Here is a 16348-nt window from a genome sequence, read left to right on the forward strand (position 1 = left end):
CCCTCAGTGCAAGGGTCTGCAGCTGGGTCATGGTCATCTGAGTGTCCACCAGGACCCCAGTCTCCCACAGCCTTTTCAACACCAGCATTAATTAACCAGACTGGGAGGAGCAGGATTAGGCAGCATCCAACAGTATAAGCTTGTCAAGGCAGGTCAGATTATTAATACCAGAAATGGCTGATGCATCAGGCTGGAAGGGACAGCTTCAAGCACTACCACACGTGAGCACCAGCAGATTGCTGTGAACCTTTTCCACTCCGAGACCACTGCGCTCTCACGAGACTCAACCCTCTCCCAATTCGAAGCTGCCTGTCAGCAAACATTGCTGAAGGTGTGCCTCACGGTGAGCCTCGCAGCCTTCTAGATCAAATTGGGATTCTGCAAAGATGCCTGTTTTCGAAGCAGGTAGGAGATGCTTCCCCCGCTTGCCACCAGAGGACAATGGTCTCCATGGCCAGGGGCACTGCCCAAATGAAGGAAAGCTAAATGAGTCGCTTGCTCCCTCTGCTGGAAAACAAGCGAGCAGACAAGCAGATGCTAAGACAAACCCCCCCCCCACACACACACGCAAATCCCCACCCCTGAAAAAATGCAAATCGTTTGTTCATCTCCCTGGTCTTTGGCTGCTTTTGCATAGACATTCAGCTTTTCTGTGTCCCAGAAAGCAACCAGCAGATTCAGAAATAACCTTTTTGTGCTTAGAGATGCCAAGCAGATCCTGAATGCATGCTTAAGCTCGCTACTGCTTCAGCAGGATAGTTTTCTTGACTTAATACTGTAGATCTTTATGTTACTAGAAGTCTAAAATATTTACAGTGCTCATCTAAGCTTTTTGATTTACCTATTTTTAAATTTCCTTTCGCTATACTTGTATTGGAAAATATTATTATTACTATTTTTTAATAAATAAAGTATACATTTCCCAGTATCTAAGCCATTACTCTAAAAGGCTTGCAATCAATTGCCAAAGTCCTACGATAAGTTTTGTTTACTGAGTGTGAAGACCTTATGATATTCATTAGCATATCATAGTTAATTATCTTCTGCAGAGTTTAAATTAGAGTTTTATCATTCTTCTTTCAAGTATCTTGTGGATCTGTTTGTAGAATTCTGCCTGTACTGAATTAAACAATTTTAAATGGTCTAAAAAAACCACCTCTATTAAATTGCAGGCAGGAATACAAGTTTAATGCTTCTGTTATTTCACTGTGTATTCCAGCAGGAGAAAACAGAGATAGCAGGTACTTTTGAAAGTCCTGAAATACCTCTAAAATCAGACTTATGTTCTCTCAAAATTGGATTGAAACCTTTTAAGGGTTAGCCTGGAAAGGTTACTGGGGAGGTAATAAGCACTGAAATGGGCCAAAAACCCCATAAATTGTCTTTTAAGTGAGATCATGATCCATTTCTTATTCCCCACAAATAGGTTGTTATTTCTGACCTAAAAATGGCCATTAAGGAAAAAAAAATAAAATACAACTGCTTTATTATATTTATTGGATATTTATCAATCAATTAAATATGCATTGTAAACTTCTATGCCAACAAGGATTGCAGGAACAGACTTCGATAGTCACCCTTCTTTCTTTTTTTCAAGAGAAATACTAATTTTAACAAGAATTTTTTTGCTAATTTATTTCAGAGAAAAAAGAAGAGACTATTTAAAAGGTGGTAATATTTTAGGTATCTGGCTTTTATTGTTAATCTATTCCAGCACAGTATACTACATTTATTAAAAAAAAGACATTAAATGATTTTGTGTTCATCTTTATTGTCAGCAATACACCAGTTATGTAAAAATAACCCAGATGAAAATGTAAGAGTTGTTACATTTTCATGTCATTTGTATTAACTGAATAAAGCTTAGTGACAATATACATGAATTTGCAGTAGTTGTACGTAAACATTTTGTGCATTAAAAAAGAAATATACATAATTTAAAAAATAAAAATGCATTACACAATTTACAAATTAACATTAACAAAAAAAAAAAAAAGGTAAACATTCCTCAGACAGCTGCCTCCTTATCCTACAAAATAAATATTCAAGTAAATTAAGTTAGGCAAAATAAAATCTTAACTTTGTGTGAGCACAATTTACATACAGGTAAAAAGACAGATTTCCATTTCACTCAAAGTATATTTTACAGTGATTTATACACAGAGTTTTTAAATTGGTCTCTTCAGATTGTTATACTAGAAAACAAACTTTATTATATTTTGGCAGGAGGGAGTTTCAAAATTGATGTTTTGTACCAAATATAGACAAACTTGTGCAGTTGCATCAAAGCTTCAAAAAGGAACTGCTCCAGGACTCAAAGCAGACACAGTAATCTAAAACCTACAGATTTTAAAAGGAAAATACAAACCACCACATCAACAAGAAAATGTCTACTTTGCTATTTTCTGAATGGTTTCTTTGATCACTGGAAACATTACTTTCACAAACTAACAATCTACAGGAGTGGCTGCTTTAGGCACTGGATTGGTAGAAGCACTGATTTTTAAAGCAAATTGCTTTTCATTCTGTACTGATAGTTCACCTATTATTTATTTCTGTTTCAATGCTAAAGGGCTTAATCATCTATGCAACTTGTAGCTTTACATAACATTTCAGCCCTTCTTATAGCCTAATATTTTTTCTTGATAGTGATAGAAGTCATTCTGACTTCAAATTTCCATGCACTTTCTTCATATAAAGGAAAACAAAAATCACTCTAGATTTTAAATGCAGCACTAGTATGATGCAGATGTGCACCAGCAAAATTCACTGACTGAATATAAAACGTAACACATACTAAAATACTTGCATGGACTGGAAAGGCCAAATATACTTTAAAAAAAAAAAAACACCTCATATTTCTTTATTTGTCCACTTTCTAAAGTAATATAAAGGAGATGCCATACTTTTAACTTCAACTTACTAAATTCTTAGACTTCAGACATAAAAATCTTCAAGGCAAGAACTAAACAACAGTTCCTGCTATGACCAGCTAGTATAACAAATAAAGATGACTCATCGCCAATGAAAGAAATCCTGTTCCCTCAACTCCTTATTGATCCAATACTATTTGACAACACAGAATCAGACTTTTAAAGGTACAGAAATCGTGGTTAAGCTTTATGACTCCACAATAGTTATTCTTAAAAAACTTTATAACTTTTCCACATTTCTTTTTGTACATCTGACAAAATAAGAATCAACTAGGTTTTTCTAGTTTTCTAGTCAAGAATGCTGAAGTAATTAAATTCATCAAGACTTTTTTTTTCCTATGGATCTTTACAAAGTGACGCAAGACTGAAGTCCCCAGTCCTGCAATGCCTATACAAAGGAACTACTGCTGTGGCAGGGGGCCATGGCACTTCACCAGCTGTAGCCAAGTCAAGGTATAAAATGAGAAATTAAACCTGTGCAAAAGATTGTTACTATTGTTCCTCTCTGCTTATCATTCCTGTTTGGGGAATACTTATGCATCTGGAGGAAGGTAATTGCCTTGATGTAGTAACGCCACACCAGTAATGTAAGTTAGCTAAGTTAAAGTAGGACCATAATCTCTCTTGAACATTCACAAAATGCACATTGGTTCCAACAACTATTCTACATGGAACAAAAGTAGATTTTTTTAAGGACTGATGTTACCCATTGATGTCCACAAGAGTCTTGTCATCAATTTCAGTGGATCTGGGCCAAAGTTTGCGAACTCAGTGTGCAAAAACTGGTGCTTCTTGAGTAAATAGTGTGTTGAATAGGCAGAAATGGTTTAGGTTATAAAAAAGACCTGAGAACCTAATATTGAACTTTATATAACAATTATTTTTGAGAGGTTGCCTGATAAAAGTTTTATATTGCTTAGTAGTGGCACAGTCACTTATATGTTCAAGCTACATGTAGAAGCCATTTGATGACAATAACCCTTCTCAGGTCACGAATCACACCTGTGATAAGCATGTAGATACAGTGGCAAGTCAATGAGCTTCATGTTGGAAGCATAACACTGAAAAGCTATAAGCATGGAGGAGGTTAACAGTTTTTATACTGCCAGAGTTTTTAAAAAAAGTCATGAGTATTAAAATAGCAGAACTATTGATCTTATTGTTGACTTGCCAGTATACTCATGAGTTTAACTGAATAATTAAAAGCGTCTATCCAATTATCCTAATTAGAAAAGACAAAAGGGCTCTGAGTATTGCAACAGTGAAAATGCTCATTACTAGCAGAAGGAAAAAAAAAGGCAATATGATTTTATTTGAGTTGAACAAACAATCAGAATACCTTTTCAGACAGTAAATATGTCACTCAGGATTACAGGGCAACCACTTTTTCTTTTCTTTTTTTTTTTCTAACAAAGTTAACAAATATAAAAAATCTAGTCATAAACAGCCTTCAAAGTACAATAAGAAACCAGCAGGACAATCCATACCAGTACAGGTAGATGGGCCAAGAAACTAGACACTTGTATTACTGCCATGATATAGACTACAAATGGCCACTGTGACGAGGAGCAGTGCATACAGTACACATCGTCAGCTGATTCCATCCAGTCGCAGTCCAAACAAAATGCTACTCTCTTCTGGATTCAAGACCTGTCTATTGGACAATCCTTACACAAGATACATCATCATCCTTTCTGAAAAGAGGCAGTTTCTATGGCAATTCTAGTTAAGTGCATATCATGCTGCACTAATATAGTGCAAAAATTTGCCTTACATGTAGCAAAAAAAGATGCAGGCAACAGTCTGAGTTAGAGAAAGTAGAAACGTATTGTAACATTTACAATGGGTATTCTTTTTCCAGACAAGAACTGCTAGAAAATATTGAATCTGAGAATGCCTCCTTTCTGGATGTAGATATGAGGCCTTTATACTTTGGAGTGATAACAGGACAGAATTTTGCAAGTGAGTCACTGCCCTCTGAAATGTAGGTTAACACAAGTTATCATGAACTGGCAAACTGTTGAAATTGCTCAGTGGGTTAATCCCAGTCAAAAGTTAATACTGTACTAAGCACTAAAATGCTCTTTAACAAGTATATAATTTGATAGAGCAATACATATGGTTGAACTGAGTATATATGTTATTCTTGAATATAGAGTCATAGCTTGGTACAAACTCTTCATGCGTACTGATTATACTTGGTTAATGTTGCCGGGGCTTCCAACTGTTAATACTATGTCAGCTACAGTATTCTGGAAACAGAAGTGGTGCTTGTAGTTTGTAAGATTGAGGAAAGACTACAAATCTTCAACTGTAGCATCTATTAACGTGATTCTGCCAGATTTCTCAGTGCTGATGGTCTAAAGTAAAGCAATAATACCTTGAATATCCATAGGCATTATGAAATCCATCCTTCTTTATCCATGGTGCAATTACAAAAAAGAAAAAGTCAAAACACTTATTCCACTCCATAGAAAATCCCTGTGGCTTTGGATACCTTCTGATTTCAATCCATTAATTTAGACTCCATTTGTCACCATGAGAAGTTATATTTTACATATCTGCATCTCCATCATAAGCCAAGGTTAAAGGTTTCAGTCGGTTGTTCTGCCTTCTCTGGGGCTTCTTTGGCTTTTTGCTGCAACAATAAGATAATTTGTAAATAGAACAAGAAACTAATAACATGGCAAAGATGGATTTCAGTCTTAAATGAAAGATGAGTGCATTGTTTTAAGATAATGCATTTGGTTGTTCATGTGTAAAAGCTATAAGCCTAAACCCTTTACTTGGATCAGTAATTATCTCTGTATCAACCCAAAGCAACATCTAATTCAAAGTTCAGTTGTTCAGAAACACACTGTTATGGGGCTGATGTGACTTGACAAAATCCTTGGCAGGTAATCCTGCAAGATCAGTCAGTTTTCAGAAGAACCCAGAGCCTGCAGTGCAATATTTGTTCACGTATCAAAACCGTGATCAAGTTATTTTAAATTATATGACTCAAATCTTAACTTCTGCTAACACATCAATGGTTTTTACAGGAAAATTCCATCTTTAGATTAGTATTATTTCATTATACTTGCTGGAATGACTACAGTTAATTCTAGCTGTTATAATCAAACCAGTCATAAATAGCAGGGATATGGCTGTTAGCCATAACCATTCCCTGCCTAGCCATGAATTAAATTTCAATCCAGCAGTATTTCCAATCCATTTGATGAAGCTTTAAAAAATTACCAAGCCAAAGGAAAATGCATGTTTATGCATGCTTTAGTACTTGTCTTCTTTTAGAGAGTAATATAAGCCTGTGCTTCCTCAGTCTTGTCCAAAATCTTATCTCAACTATTGCACTTAGGCTGCCCAAATCTAATTCTTTGTTACCAAACCAGTTGTTACAGTGTCTTGCAGTGGCCATAGATTTCAGCCTGAAGAATCTGCAGTGGAGTTGTATGCTAATAGATTTTTTTCCTCAAAAAAATAAAATATTTTGTTCTTACTCAGACAGAAGTGGGTTTTTGGGGAAGGCTTACTAAAAACCAAACAAATCCAGAATCCCCTCAAATGCCTACTAGTGCAGTCTGGCCAAAAGCTAGATGCATGCAACCATGCTTCCCTTGCCTTCCACCTGCATAGTCATGTGGATCAGGAATTTCAAACATGACCTAAAAAATGTCAGGGAGAGCATTCTTGAGGACGACTTGTTCTTGCAAAAAAATCTGTGCTTTCATATGCACTAAGACTTTTCAACAAAATATTATTTTATGTATGAAAAACACATAAAGTTTTCAGAATTTTTTTGGTTGTGTCTCTCTATATCCTGCCAAATACCAAATCTGACTTGCCTGATTAGTAAATTTTCTTCTTGTTATTTCTCTCTGCATTTTGTGATGCAGATGCAACAAAATTATCATGGACACAGTACATTATTAACAGAGATAAACTGGGCAAAAATAAACTGTACATTAAGCTACGCCTTTTTTGTAAGAAATTTTAGCCATCATCTAGAATACAGCTGGAGTACACTAACCTGAGCCTGGACAAAAGGACATAGAAAACTAAATACTGCAGCTCATAGAAGTGCCTGCAGCTTCTACAGCAGCACATATAAACACTTGCATTACAGTCTGTGTGGGACTGCTTGTTTGTAAATAATTAAAGAACTCACCAGGCTAGATAGATCATAGAAACAATAAAGATGAGTAAAACAAATGCACCAGCAGCTACACCATAAACCCAGGTCTTCAGCCTCCCATCTAAAAGGAATGAATGTTAGTCAGTAGTGTTTGAGTTAGTCTTGTTGAATTATTAGTTCTGATATAGTATAGAAATACTTTTATAATGCAAAATCAATTTCTTTATTAGCAATTACAGCTTAATAAGAGTAAATACTGTTATAAAATGGAGCAATAACTTGTCTGTGCACTTGTGTTTTGCTTTTCAGATGAAGTCAGGATAATCCAAATGGAACTGAGATGTGGGGCAGGGGCAAGTGAGACCCCCAGAAACCCAGACCCTGGGCCCTGGTAACGGGCAGTCTTTCAGTGCAATCGCAGGGTAGCTTAGCAGCCTGGGACTCATTTATGCTGTTGGCATCACTTCCATTCTCTCTCTGGTAAATCAATCTGCCTGTTATCTTCATTCTTGTTGCTATTTAATTTTATGTATTGAAATACCTTTAGCATGTCTTACCTCATCCACACCTTAACTGTATGTACACAACTTTCACTACTGCATAATAGTTTCAAAATTTCTTCCCCTACCGTATATAAGTTTTGTTGTTATAAAACAACTTCCCCTCACAGAACAAGTGAAAATACACCAAAAGAGACAACCCATTCTCATAAATAGAACAACTGACTGTTAATGAGGACTGCATTTATGTGCAGCTTGTGCAGTTTGTATGTTGGACATGACGTCCCTGCAGGCAGAGGTATAGATCCCACTCTCCTGATTGCCTTGATCCTACATGCACCCACTTCTCCCAGGAAAAGTGACATCACTTTCTCTGTCTGAGGGGTTTTGTTCTGAACCCCGAATGAGTGTGTCACAACCCAAGGTCAGTCCATGCTGTTTGACTCATTACATTTATCTGACTCATTGTGCAAATTTCTAAATGGCTTTTTGAAAACATTCTTTTACAGGAGGTTAGCTAGACTTGTTGCACCTCCTTAACAACGAAAATTCCATTAAAAAGCTGAATTCTTTCATTTAGAAGGGGAAAAAATATTTCACCAGGTCATGTATACTTTCATTGTAAACAAACACAGCTAATTTTTTTCTGACCAAATACTTATTATTTCCTGATAACTCTTTAGAACAAAAAGGCATTATCAATGCAGTTGATGTTTCTACAATGTAATAATAATCACAAAAATTAGTCAGACTGACTTTGCTCAGATTCACAGTAGCCCTCTCCATTGCTGTGCAGTTAAGTTCGGGCTTTCTGTTCTTTAGCAATGCACAGTCTTGCAGTCATGTAGACAACTTGTTCAAGACTAATTAATATAAAAACATTTTAGCATCATTACATTAATTAACATAATGAAATATTATAACTAATAATAACTGATACAAAAAACTGAGCCATTAAAGATAGATGGAACAGTAGATTTGACCTGATGTATCCAATGATATGATAATAGGAATGAGAGGAATGCAGGCTTCAGTACCGCTAAATAGGTTAGTTTCTTCTCCCTTTGGCTTATTTCTATTGGCAAATGTAAGGGGCTTGGGGTTGTTATGCATTTGCTTGTTTTAAAATGGTATTATCTCCTTGAAAAAAAGACTGGCATTACCTCCTGTACAAATTTATTTATTTTTGACAAATCAGGGAGTTCTGTTAATGAGGTCATATGCTACTACTCGCATCTAGCCCAGGCTTTCTGAATTCCCATGGACAGATTATTTCTACATATACAAGGCAACTGGCATCTCAAGCTCATCAGTTTTGGGTAATACATCAACACAGACACCTGAAGAGGATAGTTTAAATATCTTCCTTTCTGGAATTCCAATATTATTTGTTGAAGACAGTGAAAGAAAAATTTTAAATCTAAATTTAGAAACTGTGAGGAAAGGCATGATCATGCTAGAGTAAATCAAAACCTTTCCAATAGTTACTCAATCCTAGAATTAAAACAATCAGGCATAAATCTCATCTGAAGTGGGAAATGTTTACTTTCTTCCACATTTGCTCATACCTTCACTGAATAAAGTATTAGTTCTATTGAACACCATTGTTTTTGTCTGAGCTGACTTATGTTTACTTCCTAACTTGAATTACTGGAAAACTGGTGAGTTTTTATGAAATCTCTCAACTGCTCCTTGCTGCAAACCACTTGTTTGAGCTCACATGAGCATCCACGTTCCTAAATAGTTGAAGGCGACTGTCTGACATTTCCTTATTTTCAGCACTCTGGCTGCTCCAACTCACCCTCTGGCATTTTCAGGAGTTAGCTAGAATGAGTAAAAGATAACATATTTGGTAAGATGCTATTTTTTTAAAGGAGGACCAGAAAACATTAATTTTATATATATAGATAGATATATTTTATTGTGGATTAAAGTATTAACTATTTGATGTAAAGACCATTTTATTGCAGGTACAGTACAAGTAACAGTAAATACTAGTAGGACTAATGGGATCTAACATAAGTATTTCTAAACCAAACATCAGAAGTACCGTTGTAGTTCTCGATTTGCAGTATTTTATGGATTATGCATGTTTTCAATTTTCAGATTAAAAACATTCATAAAAGCTTTAGAAAGGAATGAAAACTCTAAGACACAAGTGCGTTAGAATATTTAGCTCTATGTAATTTAAAAGACATTTAAAAAGATGCCCAATTGCTCTGTTAATATAATTAACATTTTGGACAAGCATCATATCTCTTTATGAGAAAGTATTTGGTACTTATAATTTAGTTATTTCAATGCCTAATAGTACCAGGAAATATTTAGTGAAATCTGATTACTTGATGGACTTTATAAAATATTTTTAATGTGAAAACTGTCTTACAGTATTGCACATAAGTCCTTGCTCAGCTCTAAAGACCATGGTCTGTCATAAAAGCAAATATTCCCTATAGAGACTTAGAGGATGTCTATACTAAATATCAATAATATGGTTAGCTCTTGTCTAACATGAATTAGTTTAAATATGGATATGGCAGAAAAGCATTCGCATATCGATATGGATTGTTTTTCTACAATTTATGCTATGGCTGCAAATTTTAAGCAGCCCTTACCCTCTGTAGTATTGAGTGCTGCCTTGTCACACCTCTGTCAGAAGCATTATTGGTTGAGAGAGAATAATCTAATATCCTGGCTTGCAACTTTGCAGACACGTCCCTTCTAAAGTCACATTTGAAATAGCATCTGTGAATTTTAACAGGTAGAAGTGATCGAAAGGAAATCTTCTGCAATACAAGATTTCATTACATACACTGATGGAGTGGCTGAGATGGCTAAGGGTTTGCTTATGTCTCTTCCATTGTTTTCAGTCAGGGTAGATGCCTTTCTTCTTAAATGAACACCTAAGGGATTTTCTTCCTTGGAATCACAAAAATGGAAATGCCAGACCCTGCAGCAGTACTTAGCATTAAGAACTGCTCATTGCATGAATTCACCTGGCCCAAAAGGCTGTAGAAACCAGGTCCTTCCTCGTCCTGACTGGTTACTGGAGGGCTGGGTAGGGTTCACAGCTCGACTGGTTTTCACATCTCCCTTTTTGTCCTCCATGGTGGGGATGACCACCACGGGGATGAGAGTGCACTGTTCGAGTGTGCCATCGGAGGACATAACTTCGGTGTATCCATCTTCACAACTGCACGTTCTAGTCTGTAGGGAACAAGTGGTTTACACTGTGTAGCAGAAAAACACTGTTTTCTGTGCGCTATAAAGCATAACAACATGGGTGACTGGAAGAGAAGACTGTTTTGATGGGTGCTAGCCTGAAGAGTACCTCTTCTAATATTTTTATGCAGGTTTGTAGCAAATCAACAAAGATTATTCAATGTTTAACTGAAAGGCAGAAAATGGACTGAGGTTTATTTTAACAAATTAATGATTAGCAAAATCTCTGAAAAAACTTCTTGTTGGCATTAACTTTGTAATGCAGAGAGATGTGTGGGAAAACCTCATGGGGGTGTTTTATGCTCCAATGCAGTAGCACATACCTCACTGCAGTAAGCGTGGGGTTGACTGCACGGTGGGTTACATGATCTGTCAGCATCTGGCTGGCGCATCACTAAACAGCCCCCTGTAGGACAGAAAATCATATTTTGACATGCTAATACCTCACCACTGACAAAATTACTGATGTCATTGCCTGCTACAGTATGTCATGGATTACAATTTTATTGCTAATTTGAATTTAAAAGTCCTCTTATTCCAAGGTGAAGGATAGTTGGTATCAAGTATTTTCTTCTAGGTAGAGTAAGGATACAGCACATGTATTTGCATTCATGTGCATTTTGAAGAACTAATGTTTGGCAAGTGAATCTTTTGTTTTTCCCTTTGTTCCTTTGATTGATTGCTCAAAAAACAGTTTAAATGTTTTGTTGTGCTTGAGGGAATAGATTTGGGTTCTTTAGGGCCCTCGTTATGATTTACACACTAAAACTTTGGCCACAAAGAAAATAAAAGTGTATTTTTGGTTTGTATCTTTGCCTGTTAAACTGAAATCAAACTACTCAACCAGATTATGAATGGACACCTGTTTACCGCTGCTCCTCAGTAGTCACTTTTATATATGCTATTGCTTTGCCTCTTATGAAGCCACACTTCATGCTAGTCTAAGAATTTTCAGAAGGAAAGAAGTATTATCAGTTAAGCATGTACTACATCCTTGATACTGATGATATAGTGGGTTTTAGTATGTATCCTTTTTATACAGCCTGGTTCTCATTTCTACAGCTCTATGTACAGTGCAGTTATTGTTAAGGACCAATACACACAATCAGGCTTTCACTATCATTTCATCCAGAATTATTTTAAAACACTTTTAGAATCAGTTTTAATTTACCCAGGTTTCCTTATAGCTTAGAGAAGAGGGATATGCATCACATAGTTTAACATTTATACTACTATAGGATGAGTTATCTTGCATCTCTCAAATTAATAACATTTTTATACTGGTGTGATATGATGATGAAATCCTGATAGCTGAGGTTGGTCACAACCATAGCAGATGCAGTTAGATGTGGTTACGTAGATCCAAGTGTTAACAGGATGGTCAATGAAGAACAGAAACCCTGCTGGTTGCATAAGTTTTCCCCACCCTCAGAAAGGAAAAATGTACAACCTAGCATACAAATCACGTGCCTGTGGGAATCTATGTAATAAAATACCAGTCATCCAAGGAAGCTGCAGAAGGAAAGAGTTGACTCATCACCCATAGGAAACAACACATTCAAGTAAAAAAGAACTATTTAGCACAATAATATTATGCAAGTAAGTAAATAAATAAAGGCCTTAAAATACCAACAGGACTCATAATAATAAAAAAAATAAATTGATAATGTCCAAATTAAAATACACTACGTTAAAGACAAATGTGCAGCAATAAGGCAGCAAAGAAACAGAGTCATCAGAGATATGGGTTGATTGTAGATCAAAATAGCTTATCTCCATTGAAATCAATCATGTATACGTATCTATCTTTTGAGCTGTAGTTTATGCAAACCACCTTCAAAAAACTTTCAAATGTTAATTACAATCTGGTTTATAACTGTATACTTCATGCATAGAAGTTCTTGAAGGACATTATACGTAGGTGCTTTGTTTGAAAACTAGCAGGAACATTTAAAAAATATAATTTTGCATTGCATGGAAACTGGTGATTACATTGTCTGGAATTTTCCACTAGTCTTAATTTCAAATCAGAAAGTTACCACACATACAAATAAACTTTGAAAAAAGACATACAACATAGGTTCAAGATTAGTTTGCCTAGCAGGTCCCATCATGAAAAATCTGCCAACGACACATGTTCATACACTTGTGTTTCCTGGCCTTTATCACATGACTATTCAGTCACACCAGAACAAACTATTTTTTTAACGTTACTGACTGCGATTTATGAATATATTCTAATTTAATAATCTCAGACCCATAATTGCCAAGATGCTGTAGGACCTGTAATAGATAGTATGATACATTAATCTCAATAAGAATTCTTACTTAGAGATTTGCTTACCATACAAACAGCTAGGCAGGAAGCAATCAAGGTACATAAACAATGTTGCATTCATTGTGAAGTTGATGCATTTTAATATTCTTACAGTACAAGGTGACACTTGCAAAAGAGACTTGGGCCTATTAAGCATTAATTCAAAACCTTGCAAAAATAATAAAGATATTTTGTTTCCACTGTTACAACAGACAGTAGTGGTGGATTCCAACATGAAGAAGTATCGTACTGGCAGTCCATGAATTAGAGCTCCCCTCCTGTGACTGACCTGAGAGTGGCTGGCATTGAGGATGTGCTTATAGTCTCTGGGATTCTCTTATTAATTACTATCTCCTGGGCTGATACAAAAATTATTTAACAACAAATACATTACTCTTAGCTTAAATGAATCTCTAGTTCTGATAAATAAATTCATATAAACAGACATATAGGAAGCTTTTCTTGAATTCTGAGACCTCAGTCTTTCTCAATTGAGGTTTTGTGCTTTGGTTTGCACGAAAAGTAACTACATCCCATAGCTGTCCACTGAATTATCCTGCTACAGGCTTGTGTTGCTGAAGTAGAGAAATAAACTTCTATTAGAATATTTATTAAGATTTGACATTTTGCAATTTTAAGGATATATATGATCTATGCATGATATCAAGATTTGCATCTCTGCCTCTGTATAAGCACTGAAATGAACTTTGATACATAGAAGTTCTATTTATTGTAGGGTTCGAAACCCTAAATTTAGAAGTGTAAGTATGTCTATTCTAAAAAGAAAATACAATGTAAATTTTCCAGGTCCAGTACAGAAGATAATATTTATATTTACTTTTAGCATTACATGCTGCATAATTCTGGAAAAGAAATTACATCTTCAGTATGCAAAATCATGATGATTTATGACAACAGCACATTAATTCATGGATCAGAAACAAGTATTTTTAGCAGATTCTTTAAAAAAAATGTTGCCATGTGTTGGAAAAAGACATTATACACCTGTTTTCCAGGCCTTTGTGTGTATATGAAAAGAGTAGTTACCTGTGACATTTAAACCGTCTGACCTTTGGCACCACACGGTTCGAGAAGATCCCTTCCATGGGCTCGCCATCCACTTGTATTCATAACACTGGCCATCTACACAGAGAACATTCACTTTTCAAGAAATTTGATGAGAAGATTTTAGGCTACCACTAGTGGCAGCCACACTCATCAGTAGACCATATTCGTTAAGTTTAACAGCTTTTATGGCTAAGCAGACCCCTCCTTCCTTCACTCAGCAACTTAGAAGGGTGCACTGCACACCTGGAGGCCCCAAGGTCTCCTGCACTTACTGGGTACATACAGAATAGACCAGATGTGTCCTGGACACTAGATATAATGGTTGTACAAACTGCTCGTAGAGTATGCCTAATGTAGTTAATGGCCAAAACAGATGCTTCCAATAACCTCATAATGGCTATGACCCATCTGTTGCACAAAACTCATTTAGGAGTCAGGTTCCTTTCCTGGCAAAACTGAGCTTCAGTCAATGCTTCAGTGCTTGGTGAAGTGGCCTGGGCTGCATGTGACTTCATGTCTCAGCTCTGCTGTACTCCTCTCATATGGCCTGGGATAAATTACAAAGTCTTTCTGACCTTAGTTCCCTTATAAATATGAAATTCCTTTTTGCCCAGTCTGTCTGGCCTCTGAATGGAAAAGAAATGTCTGTACAGAAAATGACTTTTCTTACTTTGTCCAGTAGCAGTAGTAAGCATGACTGAGACTTTTTAATGTCACTGTCATGTGACTAACAACAATCCAAAGGGTTGAGAGAAATCTAGATTTGGTTATGTATCAAAACTTAAATATTTATTTTTATTAATGTTATCAAGGAGGTGAAGCAAATATTTTTCCCATATTATAAAAAGAAACTTTGTTATGAAAACAAAGGATAACAAATACTCCAAAGACTGTGTTTAAAGTGGTAATATATGATAGGCAGCATTTGAAAGTTTTTCTGTTTACAGTTGATACATGGAAAACAAAAAATTAAGTGCATTTCTATGTCTACTAAATTTGTATTTGCCTAAATTTGACACCACGAACAGAATGAAAAAAAAACCATTGTTGTTCTGTATTTTTTTCTTACAGGAAGTGGCCTTCTGTGTATTTTGGTGCTTACCATTGCATGGTCTTGTTTCCAAAGCCTGTTCTGGACAGAGATGTTGATTCTCTAATTCCTGAATGATCACTGCTCGAGATCGGACTTGGATCCCTCCAAAGCCGAGATCCTCACCGTTAACACAGGTGAGCTGACAAAGGCTCCATTCTGACCACTCTCTTAAGTAACAGTCTCCTGTCAAAAGCAATTTTATAAGATGAATGATCTTCAGATATTAAGAGTTTTTTTGCACTGAATATATTTTAGAAAAAAATGTCCAAATTCAGTTTCTTAGTCTTCCCACTTTACAGTTACTTTCATTCCTCTTTTAAAATGTGAGAAGATAATATTTTGACGCTCTGAATATCTGTGCAGTAGAAAATAGTAATAAAAATATTATATTATACAAAAACCTATTTGTTCTAAAGCAGAGCAGTTTCCTGTAGTATTTGCATAAGATCACTTTCACTTTGAATTTCTGAGTAACATTTCACCCAATGTCTGGATTTTTGTAAACTTTAGAGTATTGTATACTGTATGCCTTATGCTAAATTCGTCTTTGATCTTTAAAAGAGAAAACGTTTTCTGGTTTTAAAAAGATTAATAGTTACTTATCCTCATGCAGAATTTCTCTAAACAGACAGTAGAAACTGCTGGAACATTTGTTGCAAGAAAGGGAAACGAGAAGGTGATTAAAATGACTGCTCTGGCTATTTCATGTTAGGATAACAGAAATTTGCAGAATGTTATCTTATAGAGAGACTGAAAAATAAAATTATACTATTAATAATAACACTAATTAGCACGATGGGCTAAACAACATTTAAGGAAGATCTGAGGCACCACACAAAGAGACCATTTTGTTAAAACTGCAATAGAAAATGGGACTAGGCTGTGCACAGACTCATAAATAAACCTTTTAGTTCTCATTATTTCTGTGAAAGAGCTATTAAAAATTCATGCTACCTTGCATTATACTGATGACAGATATAATCAGTAGTGTGTTGACCAGATGCCTGATTAATGAAGGAATTTTATTTCCCAATGTTAGGAAAGCATGCGAAGAAATAAATAATTGAAGAACTGATGTATACA

At 35.7% G+C, this 16348-nt stretch overlaps 1 protein-coding gene across 4 annotated transcripts in view; it reads right to left on the bottom strand.

Moving 5' to 3' along the window:
* Positions 1–1751: 1751 nt before the first annotated feature.
* THSD7A (thrombospondin type 1 domain containing 7A) overlaps positions 1752–16348 on the bottom strand; it is a 282459-nt gene continuing 267862 nt past the window's right edge. For 3 of the 4 annotated variants that reach the window (XM_065051176.1, XM_065051174.1, XM_065051175.1), the window contains 6 exons: positions 15275–15448; positions 14152–14247; positions 11111–11193; positions 10562–10772; positions 7099–7186; positions 1752–5571 (listed from right to left, as the gene is read on the bottom strand). In XM_065051176.1, coding sequence (XP_064907248.1) covers positions 5487–5571; positions 7099–7186; positions 10562–10772; positions 11111–11193; positions 14152–14247; positions 15275–15448 — 737 coding nt within the window. In that variant the 3' untranslated portion in view covers positions 1752–5486. The remainder of the gene's footprint in view (positions 5572–7098; positions 7187–10561; positions 10773–11110; positions 11194–14151; positions 14248–15274; positions 15449–16348) is intronic. The other variant, XM_065051177.1, reaches the window with a different exon arrangement.

This window comes from Columba livia, chromosome 2 (assembly GCF_036013475.1).
Source record: "Columba livia isolate bColLiv1 breed racing homer chromosome 2, bColLiv1.pat.W.v2, whole genome shotgun sequence".
NCBI lineage: Eukaryota > Metazoa > Chordata > Aves > Columbiformes > Columbidae > Columba > Columba livia.